This window comes from Castanea sativa, chromosome 2 (genome assembly GCF_040712315.1).
Source record: "Castanea sativa cultivar Marrone di Chiusa Pesio chromosome 2, ASM4071231v1".
Taxonomy (NCBI): Eukaryota; Viridiplantae; Streptophyta; class Magnoliopsida; order Fagales; family Fagaceae; genus Castanea; species Castanea sativa.
The window spans coordinates 20,618,996-20,641,555 of NC_134014.1; the positions used below are offsets into that span (position 1 = coordinate 20,618,996).

A 22,560-nucleotide genomic window follows, 5' to 3' on the forward strand; every position below is an offset into this window, starting at 1 on the left:
CATCTATTGTCTTATTTTATTTTTTGTATTAAACTTTTATTTCTAATTTGTATACATGTTTGGTTGTTGAGAAAAATCATGCCATAGAAAAGAAGCATCGAAATATACTCATGCAACCTGCAAACCATTAGCTCTTTATTTAAAGAGTCTAAATTTGCTAGAGATGGGATGTAAAACTCATATTTTATACCATCCAATAAGAGATTACCACAACAACTTTTTTTTTATTTAAAACTCAATACATCCTACTACATCTAATAACATCTCAATACATTGATTTTCAAGTTGGATTTTCAAAGGGTATCAGAATTGATTGAGTGTTTCGTGCCTATTTTTTAATATGTAATATGATGATGTGACATGTTGAGATTGGAGAGGTAAAGTTTATTGAATTTAATCTCTTATTCAAATATAAGATTTTCTCAAACTCTACTTATGCATGAGTACAATTAAAAATAATCACAATTTTATGGTTCAAATTATACATTTTTTTTAAAAGAGATTCAAACCATACGTGGTATTAGCTTACACTTTTTTAAAACCATACATTTCTAAAATATGTAATTGTTTCTCATTATTTATATATATATATATATATATATATAATTTAATTGGTTTTAAGCTCTTTGGTTTTTGCACTCAATAATTCACTTATCACAAAAATTAAAAACTTAGATGGACACGTGGCAAAAAATTGGACTCTAATTGAAATCCAATTTAGAATTTAATTGGATTTAAACTCTTCTATTTTTGTACTCAACTAATGTTTAAACCCGTGCATATTAAAAAAAAAATTAGAATTACATAGTTCAAATTATACATTTTTTTTTTAGTAAATGTTGAAATTATACATAGTAAGCTTACACATTTTTTATACCATAAATTTCAAAAATATGTAATAGTTTCTCATTATTTATGTATGCATGTATGTCTCTCTCTCTCTCTCTCTTTATATATATATATATATATGATTTAGAATTTAATTGAATTTAGACTCTTCGATTTTTGCATCCAATAATACACTTCCCACAAAAATTAAAAAATTACATGGACACATGACGCAAAATTAAACTCTAATTGGACCTAGGCTTTTCAATTTTTACACTCAATAATTCACTTGGCATAAAAATTAAAACTTAGATGGGACATATGACGCACAATCGGACTCCAATTGAAATTCAATTTCAATTCTAATTTGATTTCCTTTGAACTTTGGCTTTTAAAAATAATCAAAATTATACGGTTCAAATTAGACATTTTTTTTTAAAGAAAATGTTCAAATTATATATGGTATTAACTTACACTTTTTTTTTTTTTTTTTTGAAGGAAACTTACACTTTCTTTAAATCATACATTTTTAAAATTTGAAATGGTTTCTCATTTTTTATATATACATGGCAGAAAATTAGACTCCAATTGAAATCAAATTTTGAATCTAATTGGACTTGAACTCTTCGATTATTACACTCAATAATTCATTTGACACAAAATTAAAAATTAAATGGAAAACGTGGCTCAAAATTGAGAATCTAATTAAAATCTAATTGAATTTTCTATAAGTTTTGACTATTAGTTTGTGTATATATTATATATATTTTTGAGAATCGGCTATTAATATATATTTAAATGCTAAAGACAAATTACTTTTTTTGGCTGATAAAAAAAAAATTACTTTTTTTGGTTGATTGATTTTTGTTACAGATTTTTCAGTTTAGGGATTTTTTTTTTTTTTTTTTTTTTGGATAGGCAAGTTTAGGGATCTTTTTCAATTAATTTGCACATGAAAGTGTTAAATGTACATACTCAAACTTGAGTTTTTATCTTTGGTTGCTGTAATAAAATGATGAGAAACAAAGGAATTTAAATATCTAAGCCTTATTTGCAATTTGGTTTATCCGGAAATCTACAACAAAATAAATAAAGTAAAACTTAATTTGCACATGAAAGTGTTAAATGTACATACTCAAACTTGAGTTTTTATCTTTGGTTGCTGTAATAAAATGATGAGAAACAAAGGAATTTAAATATCTAAGCCTTATTTGCAATTTGGTTTATCCGGAAATCTACAACAAAATAAATAAAGTAAAACAGGAACAAGAGAGGAATCCAAGTAAAGTAAGCAAAATTCCTGTACTCAGTTGGGTGTAGTTACTTTTTTTTTTTTTCTAAGACTCGTTATTATTTATTTAGTTCTTTTAATGATAAACGAAATGCAAAGTACGGCAGGCCTTAATTTCCACAAGTGTAACTGTGTGATTACTCTGACTCCTTTCTGCTTTGTTAAAATAGTTTTATCTGTTCTTACTGTTTTGGGATGCAGGGATGCCATGATAAAACCCTTGAGAGTTAGAGGAGCTTGTAGAAAGATGCCATAATTGAACAGTTTAATAGAACGGTAATAAGAGTCTGTTGACCTACATAAAGAGTCTGTTATGATGTTTCCGTTGCTCACCAAAAAAAAATTCTTAGTCAGAGCAGTACAAACGTGGGAAGGAAGAACAAGATGAAGAATGAAATAATACCAGTTGAGGATCCCAAGAATGATAAATATCAAGGTAAGTAATCGGTTTTACTTTTATATATCAAATCATACCTTATATTTCAAATGTTGGGAGATCTCTTCTTTTATAAGTATACGTGTATGTGAATTTTGAGAGTCTCCTTAAGTAAATGGATTACATAGCATTTAGTTAAGGACACTCTCTCAACAGCTAATGCATATGTATAGTAGCAGTTATAAAAGGGGTTCACAATCAAATTAAAACAGATACGGAAGTATTTCTTTAAAAAAAGTCACATTCTAGTCCTCACACTCTAAGTCCTCTAAATACCAGATAAAAATAAAAGCACATATATGTTATGAGGTGCATCTGCTAAATGGGTATTTGATTATGAATCTAGGATATGGAATCATAATATCCTACTGATCCATAACGAAGAAAGTTGAACTAAGTCCTCACACTCTTAAGTCCTCTAAAAACCAGATAATAATAAAAGCACATATATATGTTATGAGGTGCATCTGCTAAATGGGTAACTGATTGAATCTAGGATATGGAATCATAATATCCTATTGATCCATAACGAAGAAAGTTGTACTATGCTGTGCACACTGATCAATCCATGACAAAGAGAAAGAAACAAATTAATTACAATATTTCCAATACAAAAGTATGCAGCACCACTCAAATGTTCGAACATAAACTTGTTCAAACTACCTGTGAGAAGCATGAATTTGGAGCGAGTGGTAGTTTGTTTTCCAGCGGCCTCAATGGGAGTGGAGTTAGTGGGAGATGAGTCTGACAAGGGTACTGCATCCCCTTTGCAGGTCTCAAGCAAGCTAAGTGGCCATTTGACTGGTTGTTGCAAAGAGGAAGTTTAATGGCCTGTACCATTCCTTCCTTCTCCTTTGGAACTGGAGCTCCAGTAGGGTCCTATATATATACACATCCATCCCACACAAGTACCAGTTCATATTATACATCAGCAAAAGAGAGTTTCCCAATATTTATTTATCATAGAGAAAAATTATTCAAACAATTCTATCTTAAGTTTGAAATTAAGTTTAGTATGCTCTATCTTAAGTTTGAAATTGAGTTTAGCATGCTATAAATTGAGTAAAGATTAACATACCCCAAGCACAAGAAAAGTGAATGCTTGATTGTCTGCACCAAGATGGATTTCTATCAGCTTCCTCAGGTCAGCAAGGCTTGCATCCTTTACAACCTTGAGGGTTGTAATGAACTTCCCAGGATTTTCCTTGGAAGCCTCCCATTTCAAGTGCACATCTATTAGTGAATCAGCACCATCATGCGAAGGGTTGTAGTTCTCCTTTGAAGCCAATGCCATCTCATTGTATACTCTGTTCTTGTAGATCTGTGTTTCTGTCAGTTTCTGATCTTTTACTTCTTTAACAGATGCAAGTGGATCCACAATAAGTGCGGGACTTGAGGCTCCAACCTCTGGAACAGGCATATCTTTCTGGACCACCAAATTTTCCTGGTTGAAATTTTTTACAACAGAATCATCCCCATTTGTCATTACCGGAGATAACTGAGGATCAATGGTTCCTGACTTCTTTTTTGGCGGTACTGGGGTTCTGATGTGTTGAGAGAGCTCTCTGTGATTCCCACAAAGTGTGAATATATTTTGGATTCTCAACCGTCTAGAAGATCCTGTTTCCTTAGCATTTTCTGGTTCATCAATCAATCCTGATCCCATGAGCTCTAATCTTTCCTTCAAAAATTCTTCTCTCATTGGACTTCTGCTAGGCAGAAACGGTGTTTGTTCAAATCTGTTTATGGGGCTACACTGATCAACCATACAGACCCTTTTATCCTCTACAATTTCTTTCTCCACTTCTTCATCTAGCACTTTCTCTTCATGTTCATCATCCCCTTCAACTTCTTCTTCCTCAAATACAGTGCTCAGACCAACCCTATCACCAAATTTTGGTGCAAAAATATTATGATCCACAAGATTATCAAAAACACCTTGGATGCCAGTAGGTTTATGAACAATCCCACCAACATGTTTCACCTCACGAACAACTGGTTCTTGATCATCCATGTCCAAATCCATCGATTTCACCATTCCAGGATCCTCATTGTTGTACATCCCCAATAGCCTTTTGGCAAACCTGCTTCCCTCCACGTCCTTTGATGCACTTTCATCAACACTTCCATCCCTTGAACGGCACAGCTCAAACTCAATCTCCTCCAATCTCTGTCGCAGCATTTCAACTTCCTGTTGTTGCTGCAATATCCTTTCTTCCATTCTTCTCCTCTCAATTTCAACAAACTCATTGGCCATTCTCTGGCACTCATCCAACTTCTTTTCCAGCTCATGTTTGAGAATCTGAGTTTGCTCATTCACCTTTAAGTTGATCTCCTCCTCACTTGCCCCAGTTCCCTTCCCTTCCATAAACTCAAGTCTAGCTCTTAGTGCAGTAACTTCTTCTTCTTTCTTTAGCAGTTCTTTGTGTGCTTCATTTCGCTCTCTCTCTTTAAGTTTGCTCTCCCTTTGTAGCTTAAAAATAAATTCATCCATGGCAGCAATCCTTGATCCTAAAATGACTGCAGAAGAAGAGTCTTCAGCACCAATTTTATCCTTATGTGGTGTATGAGGACCACGAACAATGCATTTCGCCTTTGCTCCATATTCAAGGGTACAAATCGTCTTGTGTATCTCCTTAGGATCCGGGCTTGCACACAGTATCATTAAAATTTTTGACTTGTCATCCTCAAAAGAATCCTTTACAGAAAGAACACAAAACCTCATAAATCAAACTTCATATGAATAATCTAAACCACCATGACTGACATTAATATGAAGAGTAATTACCTGCAGAAGCATGGTCAATTTGCTGTCTCTAAATGGCACATGAGAATCACCATTGGCAATTGATTCAACCACCCTTTTCAATGCAATGTTTCCCTGGTTGATCTTTGCTGTCTGAGATTTGAATGGAAGTATAAAAATTAGAAAATGAACAGCAAACACTGAAGGCACAAAAACATAGGTGCTGACAAATCGTACCTGCATTTTGGCCTCAAATCCAATTTGACCAGCTTGCTCTATATTTTCAGATCCAGCCATGTCTACAAGCATCAGGCGCCCTCCCACTGTTGGTACATCCAGAATTATCTGTACAGATTTGCAAAGCATGTAATTTGCAAGAATCCAGCAGAACTATTAGCTCTAAGTAAAATCTAAAGGAATTATACCATGCAGTGGCTTCGAGAACTTCGCTCATTACATAGGGTGCTTTTAACAATCCTTCGCTTCTCCACCTTTTGTATCTCTTTGGAAATTTTTCCTGCTTCATTTCCAGATATATAGGTGGCATTCTTTGCTTTCTTTCCCATTACTTCAAGTTTAACCTATAAATGCAATTCGCACATTCGAATTACTAATAGAGAACACTAGCCCAACCAGAATTGACACACTTTAAATGCACAGAACAGTGAGAATAAACACTTCTGGTGAACTAGAATTTCAAGAAATAACAATAAAGCTAAGTAGACAATGGATCCACGACTTCATATTACAAACAGACAGCACGTTGCTTCGTGATTATTAGACCCCCAACCAGATCAGGTGTGAAAAATTAAATGGAACATTCAGATGCGCACATTTGCTCAGTTTGTGATTTCAGCTCAAGAAAACAGGTCTTTTGCATATATTATTCACTTGGCTTCCTTTCCTCACTTATCAGGATGCCAATTTCCACAAAAGAAGATGCACAACTGACCTATTAACTTAACATGTTACAAATTTTTAAAGAAACTAAAATTCTACTAAGACACAGACCTAAGTTTATGGACACGCATTTAATTCTTGATTACATACCCTTGTAAAACAAAGGAAGCTTCAGAAATTACCCTCTAAAGAAACCAACTGCAATATTTAGAAAAGGAAAAACTCAAACAACAGTATTTACTTAATTGGCTAACTGGGCACTATAAAGACAACCATATTATCCCATTTACTTAATTGGAATACCATCGATTGTGAGTAAACCCAATAAAAACAACCAAAAATCCAGAAATGTTGCTTTCAAGAATCAGATAGACAGATACAAGAGCAGCAGCTTTCTAAGAGAGTACATAGTGCCCAACCAGAATCAACACACTTTAGCTCAACACAACTATGAGAACAAGCACTCTTGGTTGAATTATAATTTCAAGAAATAACAATAAAGGTAAACATTAGTTGATTGACAAACTTAGCTATAGAGACAATCATATTATCCCATTTCCAGAAAATTAACCAAAAATAACAAAAATTGTGATGCTTTCAAGAATCAGATAGATAGCTACAACAATAACAACAGCAAATTATTCTAAATTGATAATCAGGTAAGAGCAAGAAAAAAAAAAGTGAGCAAACCACAAAATTACCTTGGACGCACTGCCCTTAGGCCATCCAAGGCCTAATCCTCCTCCACCATTGCTTGACAAAAGGTCATAAATCTCCTCATTGTATATCTCCAAGACTGTAACTTGCACAAACGTTCCAACCCTCACAATCTCGCTTTTGCCATCACTTTCTTCCTCGCCACCACCAAGAATATCCCTCAAAGACCTGTACACAATCCCTGGCTGTTTCGAGCACCCGAACATGGTGTGACTCTTGCCCGAACCCGTTGGACCGTACATCATAATGGTGCATTTTTCTCCCAACTTCACTCTGTGGATTCTTGACTCCACGAACGTCTTGTAAAAGAGATCAAGGTCTTGGTCTTCCGAAAGGGAAACCCCATCTAGGCTAAAGTCCCGGTAGCCAAAATCGGCTCGAACCCGAATGGAATGGTTGTTAGAATTAACATTCAAAACCGAAGTGGGTTTTTCTTTCCGATCTGGGTAGTCTCGGATCCGAGCGATTACTTCGACCGGGTGTTCTTGTGGGTGTGGGGTTTCTTTGGCCGGTGTGTTTGGATTCGAAGATGGGTTAGGTTTGTTTGCATTGTTGTAATGCAAACGAAGCTTGGATTGTGGCGTTTTGATCTGTGTCGGGTGGGCTTGATTTACTTTTGAAGATGGCGTGGGAGCCATTAGAATGAGAGCCAAGAAGATATTTCAAGATTGAGTTTAAAGAAGACTCCAAGAGAGAGAGAGAGAGAGTGAAACCCAGAAAGCTGTATGAGGAATTACGGATTAGAGATTTGCAGCGAGAGAGATAGAGGTTTTGGTGTTCTTGAAAAGGAAAGAGAAAGAGAAGAGTAGGAATAGCCGAAATTGAAATGAGGGTTTTTGTTTTTTGAAGTTTAAAATAAAATCTAGCCGTTACGTTTTGTAACGACTAGTTTCTTTTTGTATCAAATGGTAGGGGATGCATCATCAGATTAGATACATCACGATTTCTATTTTTTCAAATTTGACTTCGATTTGATTGCCTTTTCAAATTGACCTTCTTGTCCTGTCCCAGTTCAAGTCCAACCAAAAAAACAAATTTTCCTACCTAAGGCATAAAGATTGGTCCAACGTGATGACGTGGGCCATACAGGTCAAATCAGGCCCACTTGTGTACTATATACAAATAACACTATTCTGATATTTATTCATCACACTGAAGGAGCCTCTTCGGGGGTTTTAGATCTTAATTTTATGATGCACTTATAAATGAACATTGTGGTTTTTTTGGTACCAATTCATTAATAACAGCAGTTAGAGAAAAAATTAGCTCTCATTATTATATTTGATTATAATTATAAGTGAGCACTAAAAATTAAGATCTATGAAGTATAAAATATTCCATTTTTCAGGCAGAGGAAGGATTTAATTGTTTGCATGGAGCAAAGATTAGTAAGATTATAATTTACATTACATCTTCATCTCATAAGTTAAAGCTTCGGAATTAATTCTTGCTAATAACTGGGCACAGATTGACCAAATCAAGGAGCAGAGATATTGGGCTTAAATACAAGTTTAGCCTAATTAAACCATGCAAGCTTGCTGTTCCTCAACATCGTCTGAAAATTTATGTTGACTGCACGTTACAGGCACTGCACATTTTGTGAAGAAACAGTTTCATATTATAGATTATAACTTTACAGTTTCATATTAGACCGTTCGTCACTGAACAGCATTTCCTGTGGTCAATTCGTGTATGTAAAATTTAAGATTAACATATTGAAGCAGGAACTGTGAATGCTACACATGAATCTTGAATATCGAGGCATCATAGAGAAACCACAAATGCCAAGGTCTTATGAGATAACAAAAACCCTAAGCTCGTCTCTGTCTCCTCTGGTGACGCGGATATCTGTGTCAAGATAGGTTACTTCAAATTCACCACTCCCTTGATTCGATGGAGGCCTTAAAGCATCTGGAATTCGTGGTAATTCTAATGGTGGCAGTTGTGACAAGTTTCCAGTGGTCTTTACAGTAGTCTTCTCAAATGTGATTTTTATCTTTGCAGATCCTATTCTCAGTAAAAATGGAAGCTTAATCAGGCTGATCGTTTCTTCTTTACCACTCAGATAATCATACAGAAGTAGAGATAAATCAATTGCAAGATATGAGCTTGAAAAGGGAACCAACCTATGACTTCAAATTTGTGGGCTAATGTGGCAGTCACTTGAACAGGTGGCAGGGGCCATGGAGCACCTAATTCAAGCTCTGCTATATTATCAAAATCTTTACTTAAGATGTCAATCCGTTGAAAAACCTAATCACAACAGAAAACATACATTTAGATGGTAGGATCGTAATAAATTTTTAGAAATCTATAAAAGGTTAATCTTATGTGTGATGCCTGGATGTACGCAATATGAACCCAAGAAAAAATAGGTTAGATTTATATGTTAGAACTTAAACATGGTCAGAAGAATTTGGAACATCTAAGTTGAGCAACTAGCAATCGCCTGATTCAATTATTTGTTTCCAGAACGTGCTAGAAGTCTCCAGCTTGGATTATCTAAAATTGAAGATAATGAAGAAGAGGAAATATCTCTTCAAATTATTTACTCTTAATTGATTGCCATACATCCATGTAAGGCGCTTGAAAACTCTGTTCCTCAAGTCTAAAGTCAATGCCAATTCATAATATGGGCTTCAAAATGGCATTGCTATGTTCGTCCTCAGTCGTAAATATAATACTAATAACAAATATAATATTAATAATACCATGGTACATGAGAATATAATAGAGCAGTTTTGGTAGCACACCTGACCAAGAGTTACAGGAAGTAGCCTTCCTGTGGGCAGTCCAGGACGGCTTCCACCAAGAGTACGAGATGAGAATGCACTGCTATATATCAGTTTCCATCTCCCTTGCAACTTATCAAGTTCAGTTGAGAGGTCCACCAGCCCTCCAGCATCTTCAAGCTCCTTGGCAGCAGCATCTGCCTTTCGCAGATCATCCTCAGTTGCAGCAAGACCTCTATTCAGCCCAGAAACAGCACTCTGCATTATATCAACCATACATGTTAAGGAATGTGGAAGGTTTCTTTCCACTATCAAATAGGAAATTCGTTCCATCATAAAAGTATTTACCATGATATAATTTCTCTATGTGCACTTCAATTTATATATGTTACCACTTTCAAAAAAGTGTCTCCAATTCTAAAGACAGACTTTATATGAAGCACTCAAATTAACTGTACTCCAGGGAAGATACAATTGAACATATTAGAAGGCATCTCTTATTTCCAACATCTTAGAAGAGTTTTAGGAATTTGATGCAGGAAGCACAGCCAAAATTATTTCAGAGTTTGTTATTTCAGATTTTCTTCCAGATTACTATTTGAATTTTGAACTAGATTTATTTTTAAATTTTGAATTTGGCTTTAATGCTGTTGAGGGTTTTTTGGGATGTAATTGTGCTTTAATGTAAATGTTGAAGCCGGTTAAAAAGAGGCTCTAGTATGGTTTGAAGTAATGCAATTTGAATAAGAATTTTCTCATCAAAGATGTTTCTCTAAGCTTAGTGGTAATTCCAAGCACCCTTAGTTGATGAAACCTAGAGTTTCATGTAGATTCTAGAAGGTCAAGCGTAGGATTTGACAAAATACCTGATCAAACTTTATCGGAAATTAAAGAAACCAAGTAGCGAAAATGATTTTTAAACCAAGTGATAGCGCCCAAATGATTTGTATGAAATAGGATCATGTCAACCTAATTAGATCGTTCAAAGTTCAAACCGATTAATCGACATCAATGAACAGTGACGTAATACATAGCAGAAAGCAAGGAAACCAGTAATACCCAACTCACAATTTTCATCAATTCAAAAAAGCATAACTGAGCACATAACATCAAAACCAATAACGGGCATAAGCAATAGAACCAAGTTAAACAATGCTGCCCCTACAATCAACCAGGATACAAACCCATTTCAACTAAATTCAAAAAAAAAAAAAAAAGAACCAATAAAATACGAAGCACCCAAGTGATTATTTATAAGTATAAACGCAAAACTAAGCAGAAAACAACAATATGAAGAGCAAAACAAACAAAACTCACAAATGGTTAATCTGTTATTAAACGAATTACCAGTAATTTGAGCTTCAAAGACTCAATGAGCTCAGACTTGGGTTCCGATGGTGGAGGTGGAGGTGGAGGGTCAATTACAGAAACCTCGTCCAGAGTTGATCTTGGGACAAGGCTTCGCTTAGCTGAACGAGACCATCTTGGAGAATGGACTGTGACAGTGTGAATTCTGCTGGGACTAAGACACGTAACAGAAGAAGAAGAAGAAGAAGAAGAGGAAGAAGAAGAAGGTGATAACGATGGCGATGGTGAGAGAGAGACAAACGTCGGCAGAAGAGAAAGAGAGGCCATGGGTGATGGGTATGTGGGTTTTGCTTGCACAGTGCGTGCGAGTGTGTGCTTGTGGCTTGAAAGCTTTTTGTTTTTGTTTTTTGAAGGACTTGTGGCTTGAAAGTTAAGAGAGTTGAGAAAGAGAAAGAAGACAAGTTAGGAACCATTGGTTTGGTATGAGGAGAAACGATTTTAGTTTTATCTGTTATCTGTCATCATTTGGATGGTCTGTTACCATTTTTGCCATGCGTAGAATCTTCTCTTTAGATCCCGTCACTATTCTATATTTTATTTTTTATTTTTTATTTTTTATTTTTTAAAATGGTCACTGTTTATTTATTGTGATGAAATGTTGTTCTCAAACTCGTATAATTTGAAGAATACGTTCGGTAGAGGAGTTTGAGTAATGTTATTTTAGTGTTTTTGATATACGTTTGAGTGAAAAAGTATGTTGAAAAATGTGTAAGGTCTTTTTTTCTTTTCTTTTTTTGAGAATTCGGACCCAAAGGCCAAGCAAGTGTATAAGGTTGTTTAAAATGTAAAAAATGTGTGTTAGAACCACACAACCAAACAGAGCCCAAATAATTAGGGCTCATTTGGTATGGTAGTTTAAATAATATTTTTTAGTTTTTAAACAATATTACACATATTTTCATATACTTTTTCACCGACACATATTTTCAAAAAATACAAACAACATTATTAGAATAACGTTACCAAACAGCCCCTTAATATTAAAAATATACTCTTATTTTGCAAATTTTGTCGTGGCTAAACGGCTAACATGGATTCCTTTTTTTAATTTGATTTATTTTATAATTAATATTAAATATCCTCTCAAAACAAAATTAATATTAAATATTATAAATATATATATATATATATATATATTCATTTAAAACTTTAATGACGTTACACTATCAAATCTATGAAATAAAATCTTAATTAAAAAATTGCCCCTTTGGATTATCAAAAAAAAAGTGTGTTTGACTCCAACTTAAAAAAACAAGTTTATTTTACTATTTATCTTATTTTTGCTATTATTCATAAGTCCCACTGTTATACTATTTTAGCTAACTTTACTTTTATCTATAGTACTTTCAGAAAAAAAAAATAGTTTCAGCAAAATAAGCAGATCACAAACAGACCATAAATTGAAAATAACGATGTTCTCAAGTCGTAATGTGTCATTTTTGTGAAACAAATCAAGTTTAGGAAGCAAAGGAAGAAATCTGTTTTTTTCTAAGGATAATCTTTTTTCCCCTACCAAATTTATCACATTTGAGTAGTTTTTACTAAATGGAGCATATCACTTACAATAGGGTAATATGCAATCACTACAATGTATGCAATCGCTACAATGTAGTTAGCTCACGTAATAATAAAATGTCAAGTCAAGAAAGAAGGGAAAAAAAAACCTTCAACTCAAACAAATTGATGTGTTAAACATATTGGTAAATTACGCTGACACCTCCAAGATATATTGAAATTAGACTCATTATATTTTATTTTTAAAAAATGTCACTCCACCCCAAATAATTAAAATTGTTGACACTCATCCTTTTCCACCCTCAAACAATCAAAATAATTAACATCCCCTCATAAAATAATTCAAAAAGAGGGGATGGCCTGTCAATTATTTTGATAATTTGCAAGTGAAGTGTCATTTCTTAAAAATTAGGTCTAATTTCACTATATAGGGTCGGTTTGGTTGGGATGAAAACAGAGGGGAAAACTCTGTAAGTGTAAAGGAGATAGTCCATTGATGAGAATAGGAAACAAAGGATAGTGTTGAATCATATTCTCCGGTGGTCTCTCCTCCAATGGTCTCTCCTTAATACTCATGTAAGACATCACCAAATAATGCAAAGAAACAAGCTTAAATTGTTGAAATGATTGAGAGGAAAATTGACATTTTTCAATTTAAAATTGATAATTTGATAGTAGCAGCAAGTATAAGGCAATAAAATGATATTGCTATAGATGGGCTTGTAATTATTAAGCAAGGACATGAGATTACTAAGGAGGAAGTTGCTATCATGGAGAGAGGATGCCCACGTTGTTATTCTAAGGAAGAAGTATTTTTAGAATTAGTAAAAATAGGAGTACCGAAGAACATCCAGCTTCATGCTATGCTATTCCTGATTAAGACCCTAACAAAAGTGAGAACATTTTTTTGGTGTTCCAACTGATCAATTACACTATAAAATATTATTCAAGATGATGTATGGGTTATACTCCTTAAAGGATGGATAAATTTTTTTTTTTTTTGTTAAGACTTTAGAAAACTGACTTTAATTAGGTGGAAAGCAAGCATATATGGATAATGTTACTTAATATCATATGAAATGAATTACTTTTTACTCAATATCATGTTGGAAGAACAAAACAATGAAAATAAGCATAATCAAACATTTAGTCCCCATTCTTTCACAAATATGTCTAAAAAATGTTCTGAAGAATTCAATTATGCTGTTGAAAAAAGTTACATCAAGAATCACATAAAAACCTTAAAAGCTAGTTTCCATGCATGTCATGACCTTTTTAAAAATTTGAGTGGATTTACAAGGAATCCAATTACTTAACATCTTTAGGCTGAAGTTGAAGTGTGGGCACCTTTTATAGAGGTTAGTTACTTTTATTTTGATGTCATGGATATATTTTTAGAACAAGTGAATACATTTTATTGATATTTGTTATATTAATAATGATAATATTATTAAGTGTGCATTGTATTCCTTTAAGCATACCCAAATGCTGGAAATTGGTGATACACTCAAATTCATCATTATGCGAAGTTGTTAGATTTGTATGCCAAAGATAGGACAAATGGTGAAGGTTCTATCAATGCAAATGAGATATTTCATCAATGAGAAAAGGAAATAGAGGATAGTGTAAACTTGGAAGAAAATGTTGATAGCTTTGATGATTTTAACATGTCAAATGGTGAATTATATTCTCTAGTCGTCTCTCATTCGTACTCATGTGAGAAATCATAAAAAAAGGGCAAAGAAACCGAATAAAATGGTTGAAACGCTTGAGAAATAAATAGACATTTTTAATCTTGCAACAAGTATAAAGGGAAGTGTGGAGCCCCCCGACCCAAAAATCCTAGTGTGGACCTTGAGGTCAAACCCTCAATTTACTTGTATAGTATGGGTGAAGAGTTTTCTACAACGGGAAAACCTCTTAAGGCCAATCTAACAACTCAAATAAAAGAGCTTTTGGCCCAGCCCGTATTCCTCTACCCTATGTATGTTTTTCGAGGAGGCTCAAGCTTAGAAGTGAGCTTCTCTAATTCCTCGCAATTTTCTATCATGTATCTCTCTTCCCTAGATTTTCCAACATCTTCTTCATTGTCTCTTCCACCTTTTATAGCCTTCCCTTAGTGGGTCTACCATCATCAATGGTGGTTTCCCCCAAAATGGGGGCCTTACTCTAACTTAGATTCCTAATTAGATGGGACCCATGACATACTTCTGAATTGACCCCGTTGAAACTTGTGTTAACCTTCAAATTTATGCTCAGCGAGTGGATATCCCCAAGGCACTATAGAGCGTCCTCCGCAACATCTCACTTGGTCAATACAATCTACGAGGGTCTGGTTTTTGTGGGCCTTGGCCTTTGGGCCTGTACTTGGCTTATGTGGGCCTTGGCCTTAGGCCTTCGACCGATCTATGGACCATACAGTAAGGAAATGATATTGCTAAAGATGGGCATGCTACTATGAACCAAATACATGAGATTGCTAAGGGAGAGACTTGCTATCATGGAGAGAGGATGACCATGTTCTTATCATAAAGATAAAATATTTTTAGAATTAGTAAAGACAAGAGTACTTGAGAACATCCAACATGATGCTATGTTATTCATGATTAATGATCCAACAAAAATGAGAGTATTTTTTGGTGTTCCAATTGACCAATTACATCAACAAATATTGTTCAAGATGATGTATGGATAATACTCCTTAGAGGGTGAATAATGTTTTTGTTAAGGATTTAGAAAATTGACTTTGGGTAGGAAGCAAACATGTATGGATAATGCTCCTTAATATTTGGTTGACTTTTGATAGACTGAAAGTAATATATTATGAACTTAATGTAATGTTTGATGAATTTATATTTGGTTAAAAAAAAAAAAGATAATGTAATATTTTGCTTGATATGAAATTGATGAATATGATCAATATTGGAAGTTCAACATGCTTGCTTTGAACACCTTTTAGAAGAATTTTTTTTCCCAAGAAACAGGTGAATAGTTTATTAATACATATTTGTTTATATATTGGCCGCCTATTTCTGAATTCTAATATGCTTGTTTTGGCCATATATTTGTTGGCATTATTGTTCATTTGGAGAATTCTACATTGGCTTCAAAACGAAGTTTTCTCATTCAACAAATTGAAGTGTAGTTGAACATGTGTAGCATTTAACCACAACCATGACCATTTACATTTGATTACTTGACCAATATCAATTGCATGAGTCGATTTGTTATACTATTATACAAGAGCATTGCTATTAATAAATTTTTTTTTTTAAAACTTATCAGTTACATTTATTAAATAGCAATAACATATTCTCTCTTTTGTGTGTGTTTGTTTCTAAAAAAAATGAATAGATAATTGTCCCGCATTACTTAAGAGCATTACTTAAGAGAGTGTTGAAGTTTGATGATAAAGTGATATCTTGCATACTTTTTGGCTCTAGAATGCAAAGTTTGGCTACAAGCTTTGAAATCTTCAAAAGAAAAAGACGATCATAAGTGAAGGTATAGTTTTTTTATGAGAATGAAAACTTGAAATATATTTAAGAAATATGAAAAGTCAAAGCGTGTTGTTGAAGTTGTTTTTGACCTCAAACCTACCACTTCTTCCTCAAATATTGTCACATATAGAGAATAATTACAAGTTAGTAAGTGTGATGATCTAATGGAACGTTGTCTAAAACAAAGGTAGTCTAACTTTGTTGGGTTTAGAATGAAATGAAGAAAGTAAGTAGGTGTTGAGACTTTAGCTTAGTTTTTGCTTTAGTCTACAAGAGAGAGAAAGTGTTATCAATGTGTTTAAGAGCATTCACACTTACTTGTGCAAAACTTTCTGTCTTTTTTAACATAAAAAACTACTTTTTCTATTTTACATGCTTACTTTTTAAAATATCTCACATTAGATTATCTATATTACACGACATTTCATTAAAATATCAAATATTCTTAATTTTTTTAATTTTTTATCTATATTCACATACAACAATCACTATCCACTCTTTTCTTTTATTTCTTTGGGGATATGTAAAGAGAAAATAAAAAAACTTAATGCAAAATGAATAGTATCAGTGTAAATTTACACTATTATTATAGAAAATTTGTAAATTTACACAATTATATATTAATTGATGTGGGTCATTTTTTGGGCAAAATTGCATAAATTTTACACATTTTTTTTATTATGCATTCATTGATGTGAGTGCTCTAAGTGGATGTATACAACAATCTGTTGTGGGCCCATAGTCTTCAACTCTTCATAATTATTACTAGATTTCCGCTCAATTTAGTTTTTATATTTAAGAAAACACCTAAGAGCTATTTTCATAAAGTTGGATTGCACAATAAAATGTGAATCTAGTTTTCTAAAAATAGGAAAAAAAAATCCAAACAATAATACACCATGTGAGGGATGGTTGTTTTGTTTCCACCTCTACAAATGTACTGTAGTAAAAAATTTACTAAGGTAATGTTTGGATTGCGTTTCAGCTGAGCGTTTAGGCGTTTGCATTTTACACGTCATGGGTCCCACGGCTACAATGCCCACTAAAGAAAATGCGCAACTGCTAGCTGAAATGCGCAAAAGAATTTTAGAACGCACCGTTTTCATTAAACAGTACTGTGCGTGTACTGTTCATGGACAATATGCCTAGAGGAAATGCGTTGCACCTAGGCAAATGAATTCTGAACGCACCGTTTTCAAATCAGCAATATTGTGCGTGTACTGTTCTTTATTTCACTATGTACAAATGGTGCGTTTTGGGTCACTTAAACCTGAGATATTTTCTTCTTCACTCATCTGACCCAAAGAAGCAGAGGAAGAAATACAAAACGGTATGCAACACAACGACTATTTTCGCATCAGGTTTCTTCTTTCTGTCAACTACCGTGGCAAAGATGTCTTCAATGCGCTTCATCAATGCTTCGTCCTCTTCCTCTTCAATGAATTGCACCTACCCACCCACCAATAATCCATCAAAACAAAGGAAACACCTACATTGCAAACCCATTACGCGAAACAAACCCACCCGATCCCCTCTTTTCTTCCTTCGCTCGAGCTCACCTTCTCTCCGCTTGGGACGTTGTTGCCGCCACTGTGGGTCTCTGCATTTACGGGTAAGTTGTGTCTAACTTCTTATACTCTCTGATTTGTTGGTGTGTGGTTATATTATTTTTCCTGAGGCTTCAATCTGTGGTTTTTTGTATTCAACGTTTGTGTGTGGTTTTTGTGTTCAACATTTGTGTGTAGTTTTTTGTGTTTTCCATCACACTAGTTTGTGTGTTTCTCTTCCTACCTATGTTGTATTTGGACTATGTGAGTTTACTTTGCATTTTTCATGTGAGCATGCCTAACCGATTATGATATGCACACGAACTGTTTGTTAAAATGCCTCAATGAGTATAGAAGGAAGTTGTAGCAAAAATGGGTAAGGGAAAATCGAAGGATGGTGGTGATGATGCAAGAACTGATTGGAAAGAATCGAAGGAACTAAAAGCTTTTTGTGATTTGTGTGCTGTTCAAGTCCTAGAGGGCAAGAGGAAGGGAGGATTTTTTAGAAGGGAAGGTGTTGATGTAGTGATTAAGCAGTTGTAAGAAATGGAAAAAGTGGTGACTCACCAGCAATTTAAAAACAAATGGGATCATTTGAGAAAAAAATGGAAGAATTATAAGAATTGGTTTGAGCATGGGAGTGGGTTGGGTATTGATTTTGTAACTGGGAAGGTTGATGCTAGTGATGAGTGGTGGACCTGAAAGATTTCGGTTAGTTCACTTTACATAATTGTGAAAAACTCCACTGTCTACAACTATATTGTGTTCTAACTACTGGTTGTCCACATGTAGGCATGTCCCAAGGCAGGACCCTTTAGGTCTGCCGAATATTGACTCCATGGACATCATGTTTGGTGGCACAGTTGCAACGAGAAAAAATGCATTCTGCACAAGTGGTCAAATGCCAAAGGAAAGCACCGAAGGGTCTGGGGACTTCGCTGATAGTAAAGAATTTGTTGACCCCCAATGTCAACCTTCTGTGAATGTTGACCCAATGGACGTTGAAGACCCATCATTGTTGAGGGCAGGACCAATAGTGAATAAGGGGAAAGTCTTGGCAAGCGGTGTCCACCTTGTCAGGGGAATTTGCAAGAAACCAAGAAAAAAGCATTCAATTGTGTAAGAGTTGTCCGACTCTTTGAAGAGCAACTCAAATGTTATTGTTAAAAGTATAAGTGTAAGTACTCGTCCACCATTTGCTTCCACAACAGCTACTAAGTTTAAAGCAATTCTGGACATGGTGTTGAGTCTTCCCGGGGTTCAATCGGGCAATCGCCTTTATATGTTCAGCACCCTCTTCTTCATGAAAAAAGCAGAGAATAGGAGCATGTTTGTAGCACTTTTTCATGACAAGGACATTTAGCTGAAGTGGCTAGAGATGTAGTTTCAAAGGAACCCTCAATTTCATTTTTCCTGAATGAAAGGGGATTGTCCCGATAGGTTGCTTAGGCTTGGTGTTGTAGTAATCGGATTTTCTTTATGTACCTGTTGTACTCTTTTTTTTTATTGGCAGAAACTATGCTTACCATGGGTGTCTATGGAAGACAATGGTTACTAATTAATTGTGATCTAGTGTATGCTTACCTATTCCTTTTTCAGCTCAACATCTGATCTATTTTTGGTGTTTTGATGTTCTAATTTATTCAATTCACATATCATTTCCCCACTTCTACAATGAAATTTCCAAATTACTAGTTTAGAGCTTAATTGATTGTTAATTGGTTTGCTTTACTTTAGAAGTATACTTGCTGTATCATTTGATTTGGTTTCATTAATCCTTCAAGAATATCTCATATTGTTAGATCAAATATTGGTAGCACTTGGTTTATGCTCTTCTGAAACAATAATTCCATTTGTTTTCTTTCTTTTATGTTAAGAAGAATTAAAAGGTTAGTGAGTTAATAATGTGTTTGTTATTACTAGGCAGTGTTAGTGGAAATATTCCTTCTTTGAATTGGAGCATGTCAGGAATCTATTGCTAAACAACTCAATCTTGGAACTTGGAAGCATTGGCTTATAAGCCAAAAAGACTTTTGAAATCTTCTAAGGCCTTTTTCACCACTACTATATTGGCAAATTTGTGGGAACACCAATAAATAACAAGTAGCGAAGTATAGAGTGTGATTCAACGGAATCGCATGCTTTCATTATATCAATTTTCAAGGTACACCTAGGCTGCCTCTATTGTAATGATAGTTCTTCACTATTTCCTGCATTAGTAGCACTGTTTTCTGTTATAAATCTTCCTACATAAAGGCAGATTGATGTTTGCCAATCACGTCATTCAAAGAAGGTTTCAATCTGTTGGTTGAGATGGTAGTAATGCACTCATAAATTATATTACAAAATACAATGAGATATAAAAGGGAACTAAGCCATTTTGGAAGGATTTGTCACTTTTAGGGTATGAAATGCTGGGTCAATATTAATCGTTGTACCCAAGTTTAAATTGTTGGCGGATTGTATTATATCTCATATTTCTGAATCTTTTTTCTTAGGCTCTCTAGGTTGACTTGTAATGGAGTTAATGGTGATTTATGTTCTGCACATACAAATCCGTGCTCAATTCTGTTGTGTTTTTCCTTGGGGGGCTGGAGGTGTTGAAAAATTTCATAACCTAATGGTTTCTAGAGAACATAGTTCAACTTCTCCTTGACATTAAAGGGCAACTAGGTATTTTCACCCACCTAAAGAAGTGGGTTTCTTGTCAAATCTGGCAACATCTTTAGTTAAGCTACAAATTGGCAAAAAATAACTATTCTTAGGTGAAGAAATCACAAATTTGTAGTTGAGATGACATAATAGCATATGAAATCTAAAATTTCAGTAGTGAGAGAATTATGAGTGTTCACAATGTCTTTAAAATTTAGTGTTAAAAAACTTTGGCCTCTCTTAGTTAGTGTCCTCATCTTTCTCTTGTTCATATTTATCATGTACTCATCTTTTAGATTGTGCTAGGCATGAGATAGACATGAATTGGCTAATTCCTTTTCTATCTAATTAGATTAGATTACTTAAATGTTTTGATTTCGTGGTCAAATATAGGAAGTACTATAGTTCTATATTTGTCCCATGCCTTGTCATGCTCTTTAAGATTGCATGTTTTAAAAGATTGATGCATGACTAGTACATATCAAATACTTATTAATACATTGGTGTGTTATTACTTATTGGAGACACAAGCATAAACTAGGATGGAAGGTGAAGTCTTCGGTTCAAGATACACTAAGTGTATGCATAATTTATCAACTAAAAAAAACAAAAAAGATATGTTTGTCTCAAATATCTTATCTTCAGTTTTACTGGATCCTGGGAAAGATATTGAAAAAGTAAATTTGGAAGAGGAAACATTTTGGTTTATTTAGCTGGGAAACATCTTTATATAGAGGGGGTTTGGATACAACTGTTGCGTTTCCACGTTTTGCGTTTTACGTTTTGGTTTTTTTTTTTTTTTTTTTTGATTCTGCTGCAGAGGGGGACATGTGCGCAGTGCGCGCACTGTGCGGCACTGTGCGCGTACTGTGCGCGCACTGTTTATGTACTTTTTTATCAATTTTTTATTAAAAATGGGTCCCGCATCACTATTCACACATTTAAAAATTATTTTGCTACAGTGTTTTCAGTTTTCAGCAATAAGTTCTATCCAAACAGACACATAATGTAAAATCTTGCCTCTAATTCTTCATCTTTACTAAAATTCTCTTGTGGGATGGGATGAAGCATTTGCAATTGCACCTATGATTAAATTTGAGTTCCATGAAAATGTTACAAAAGAGATTGATTGGAAAAAACCATAAAATCATCACGTAAAACATAAAGTTCCAAGTTGAAGGGTACTAGTGTCAACTAATTGATTGGCTGTAAAAAATTTTAAGTAACTGCCTTAATAGAAAGGATTTTTAGTCTTTGGTAGCTTCCAGAATTTTTTCATAGGGAGAGGGATGTTAAATTAAATGTACCATGAAAGTGCTAAATCATTGGGTTATCTTATTTAAAATTTAGCTGTTAAAATGCATGGCTGGGGGTGTTAGAGAGGTTGGGAACACTACTTTCACCTTGTGGATTCCAATTTTCAAATGTAGCACAGACTTTGAATAATTTGGATATTTGTAACTTGGAAAGTTGTACTAGTATATGACTTGCTGTGAATTTATTTGCATTTATCATATACTGTTAGGTTATGGAGTCTTGTACTCTTATTGTAAGTATTGTAAGCCATTTAAATTGTATTTTACTCTCACTATATTCATATAACTTGTTGTTGAGACATTAATAATAAATATGCTTCTTCTTCTTTTTTCTTTTTTTTTTGTGAACGAAGTTTTTTGCTTTCTTTTGAACCCTTTATGGTCAAATTGTAGGCTTTTTGCCAACCTGGGAGCAGCCACCATAACAGGGGTATGAGAAGCCCTTCTGATCTAGCTGACTCAGATCTCCTCAGGAAATATGACTTGGTACGCTTAGTATTGATTGCTGGGATCATTAGCTCTATCAAAATGCAATTGTTTGCTTCCTCTTCATTTAAGAGTTGCCATTAGATGCCTTCTTCTAATAGGGATTTTACAGATGCCAAATGCTTATGTTCAATTTGGCTGTAGCACTTCATTGTGTATTAGAAAAGTTAAATCTCGTTTCTTAGAAAAGTTGTTAAAGCTACATCTTTTACTTGTCTGCCTCACTTACCCTGCATTCAGATATAGCATGAACAAATTAGATTATCATAGATGTAATGTTAAGACAACATATTAGATTATAATCTACTTTTACTCTTAGTATAGGCGACAATTGGACATTGCTTCAATGATTAGAGAACTTTTTTGTTTTCTCAGTTGTGGGATTGTGACCCTTCAAAAGTCACATAATTAGTCCTTTCACACTAAATTTGTTGATTTTTATGCAAATTTTTTTGGATCTTGTAGGGCTTTGACACATCTTACTCCTTATATTGAGTTGTAAAAGAACATGTATCATATGAAGGCC

At 34.2% G+C, this 22,560-nt stretch overlaps 2 protein-coding genes across 2 annotated transcripts; both read right to left on the minus strand.

The window, feature by feature from the left end:
- Positions 1-2,969: 2,969 nt before the first annotated feature.
- LOC142623271 (kinesin-like protein KIN-10A) lies at positions 2,970-7,739 on the minus strand. Its single transcript, XM_075796661.1, has 6 exons — positions 6,903-7,739; positions 5,727-5,882; positions 5,539-5,646; positions 5,344-5,454; positions 3,634-5,253; positions 2,970-3,434 (listed from the first exon to the last, which is right to left on the minus strand). The coding sequence occupies exons 1-6, from the start codon at positions 7,554-7,556 to the stop codon at positions 3,210-3,212; spliced, it is 2,874 nt and encodes a 957-aa protein (XP_075652776.1). The 5' UTR covers positions 7,557-7,739; the 3' UTR covers positions 2,970-3,209.
- A 774-nt stretch (positions 7,740-8,513) lies between these two features.
- LOC142623649 (plastid-lipid-associated protein 6, chloroplastic) lies at positions 8,514-11,452 on the minus strand. The gene is made up of 4 exons (XM_075797091.1): positions 10,998-11,452; positions 9,672-9,908; positions 9,045-9,171; positions 8,514-8,925 (listed from the first exon to the last, which is right to left on the minus strand). Exons 1-4 carry the CDS (start codon positions 11,283-11,285, stop codon positions 8,711-8,713), a joined length of 867 nt encoding a protein of 288 aa, XP_075653206.1. The 5' UTR covers positions 11,286-11,452; the 3' UTR covers positions 8,514-8,710.
- Between the last annotated feature and the right edge of the window lie 11,108 nt (positions 11,453-22,560).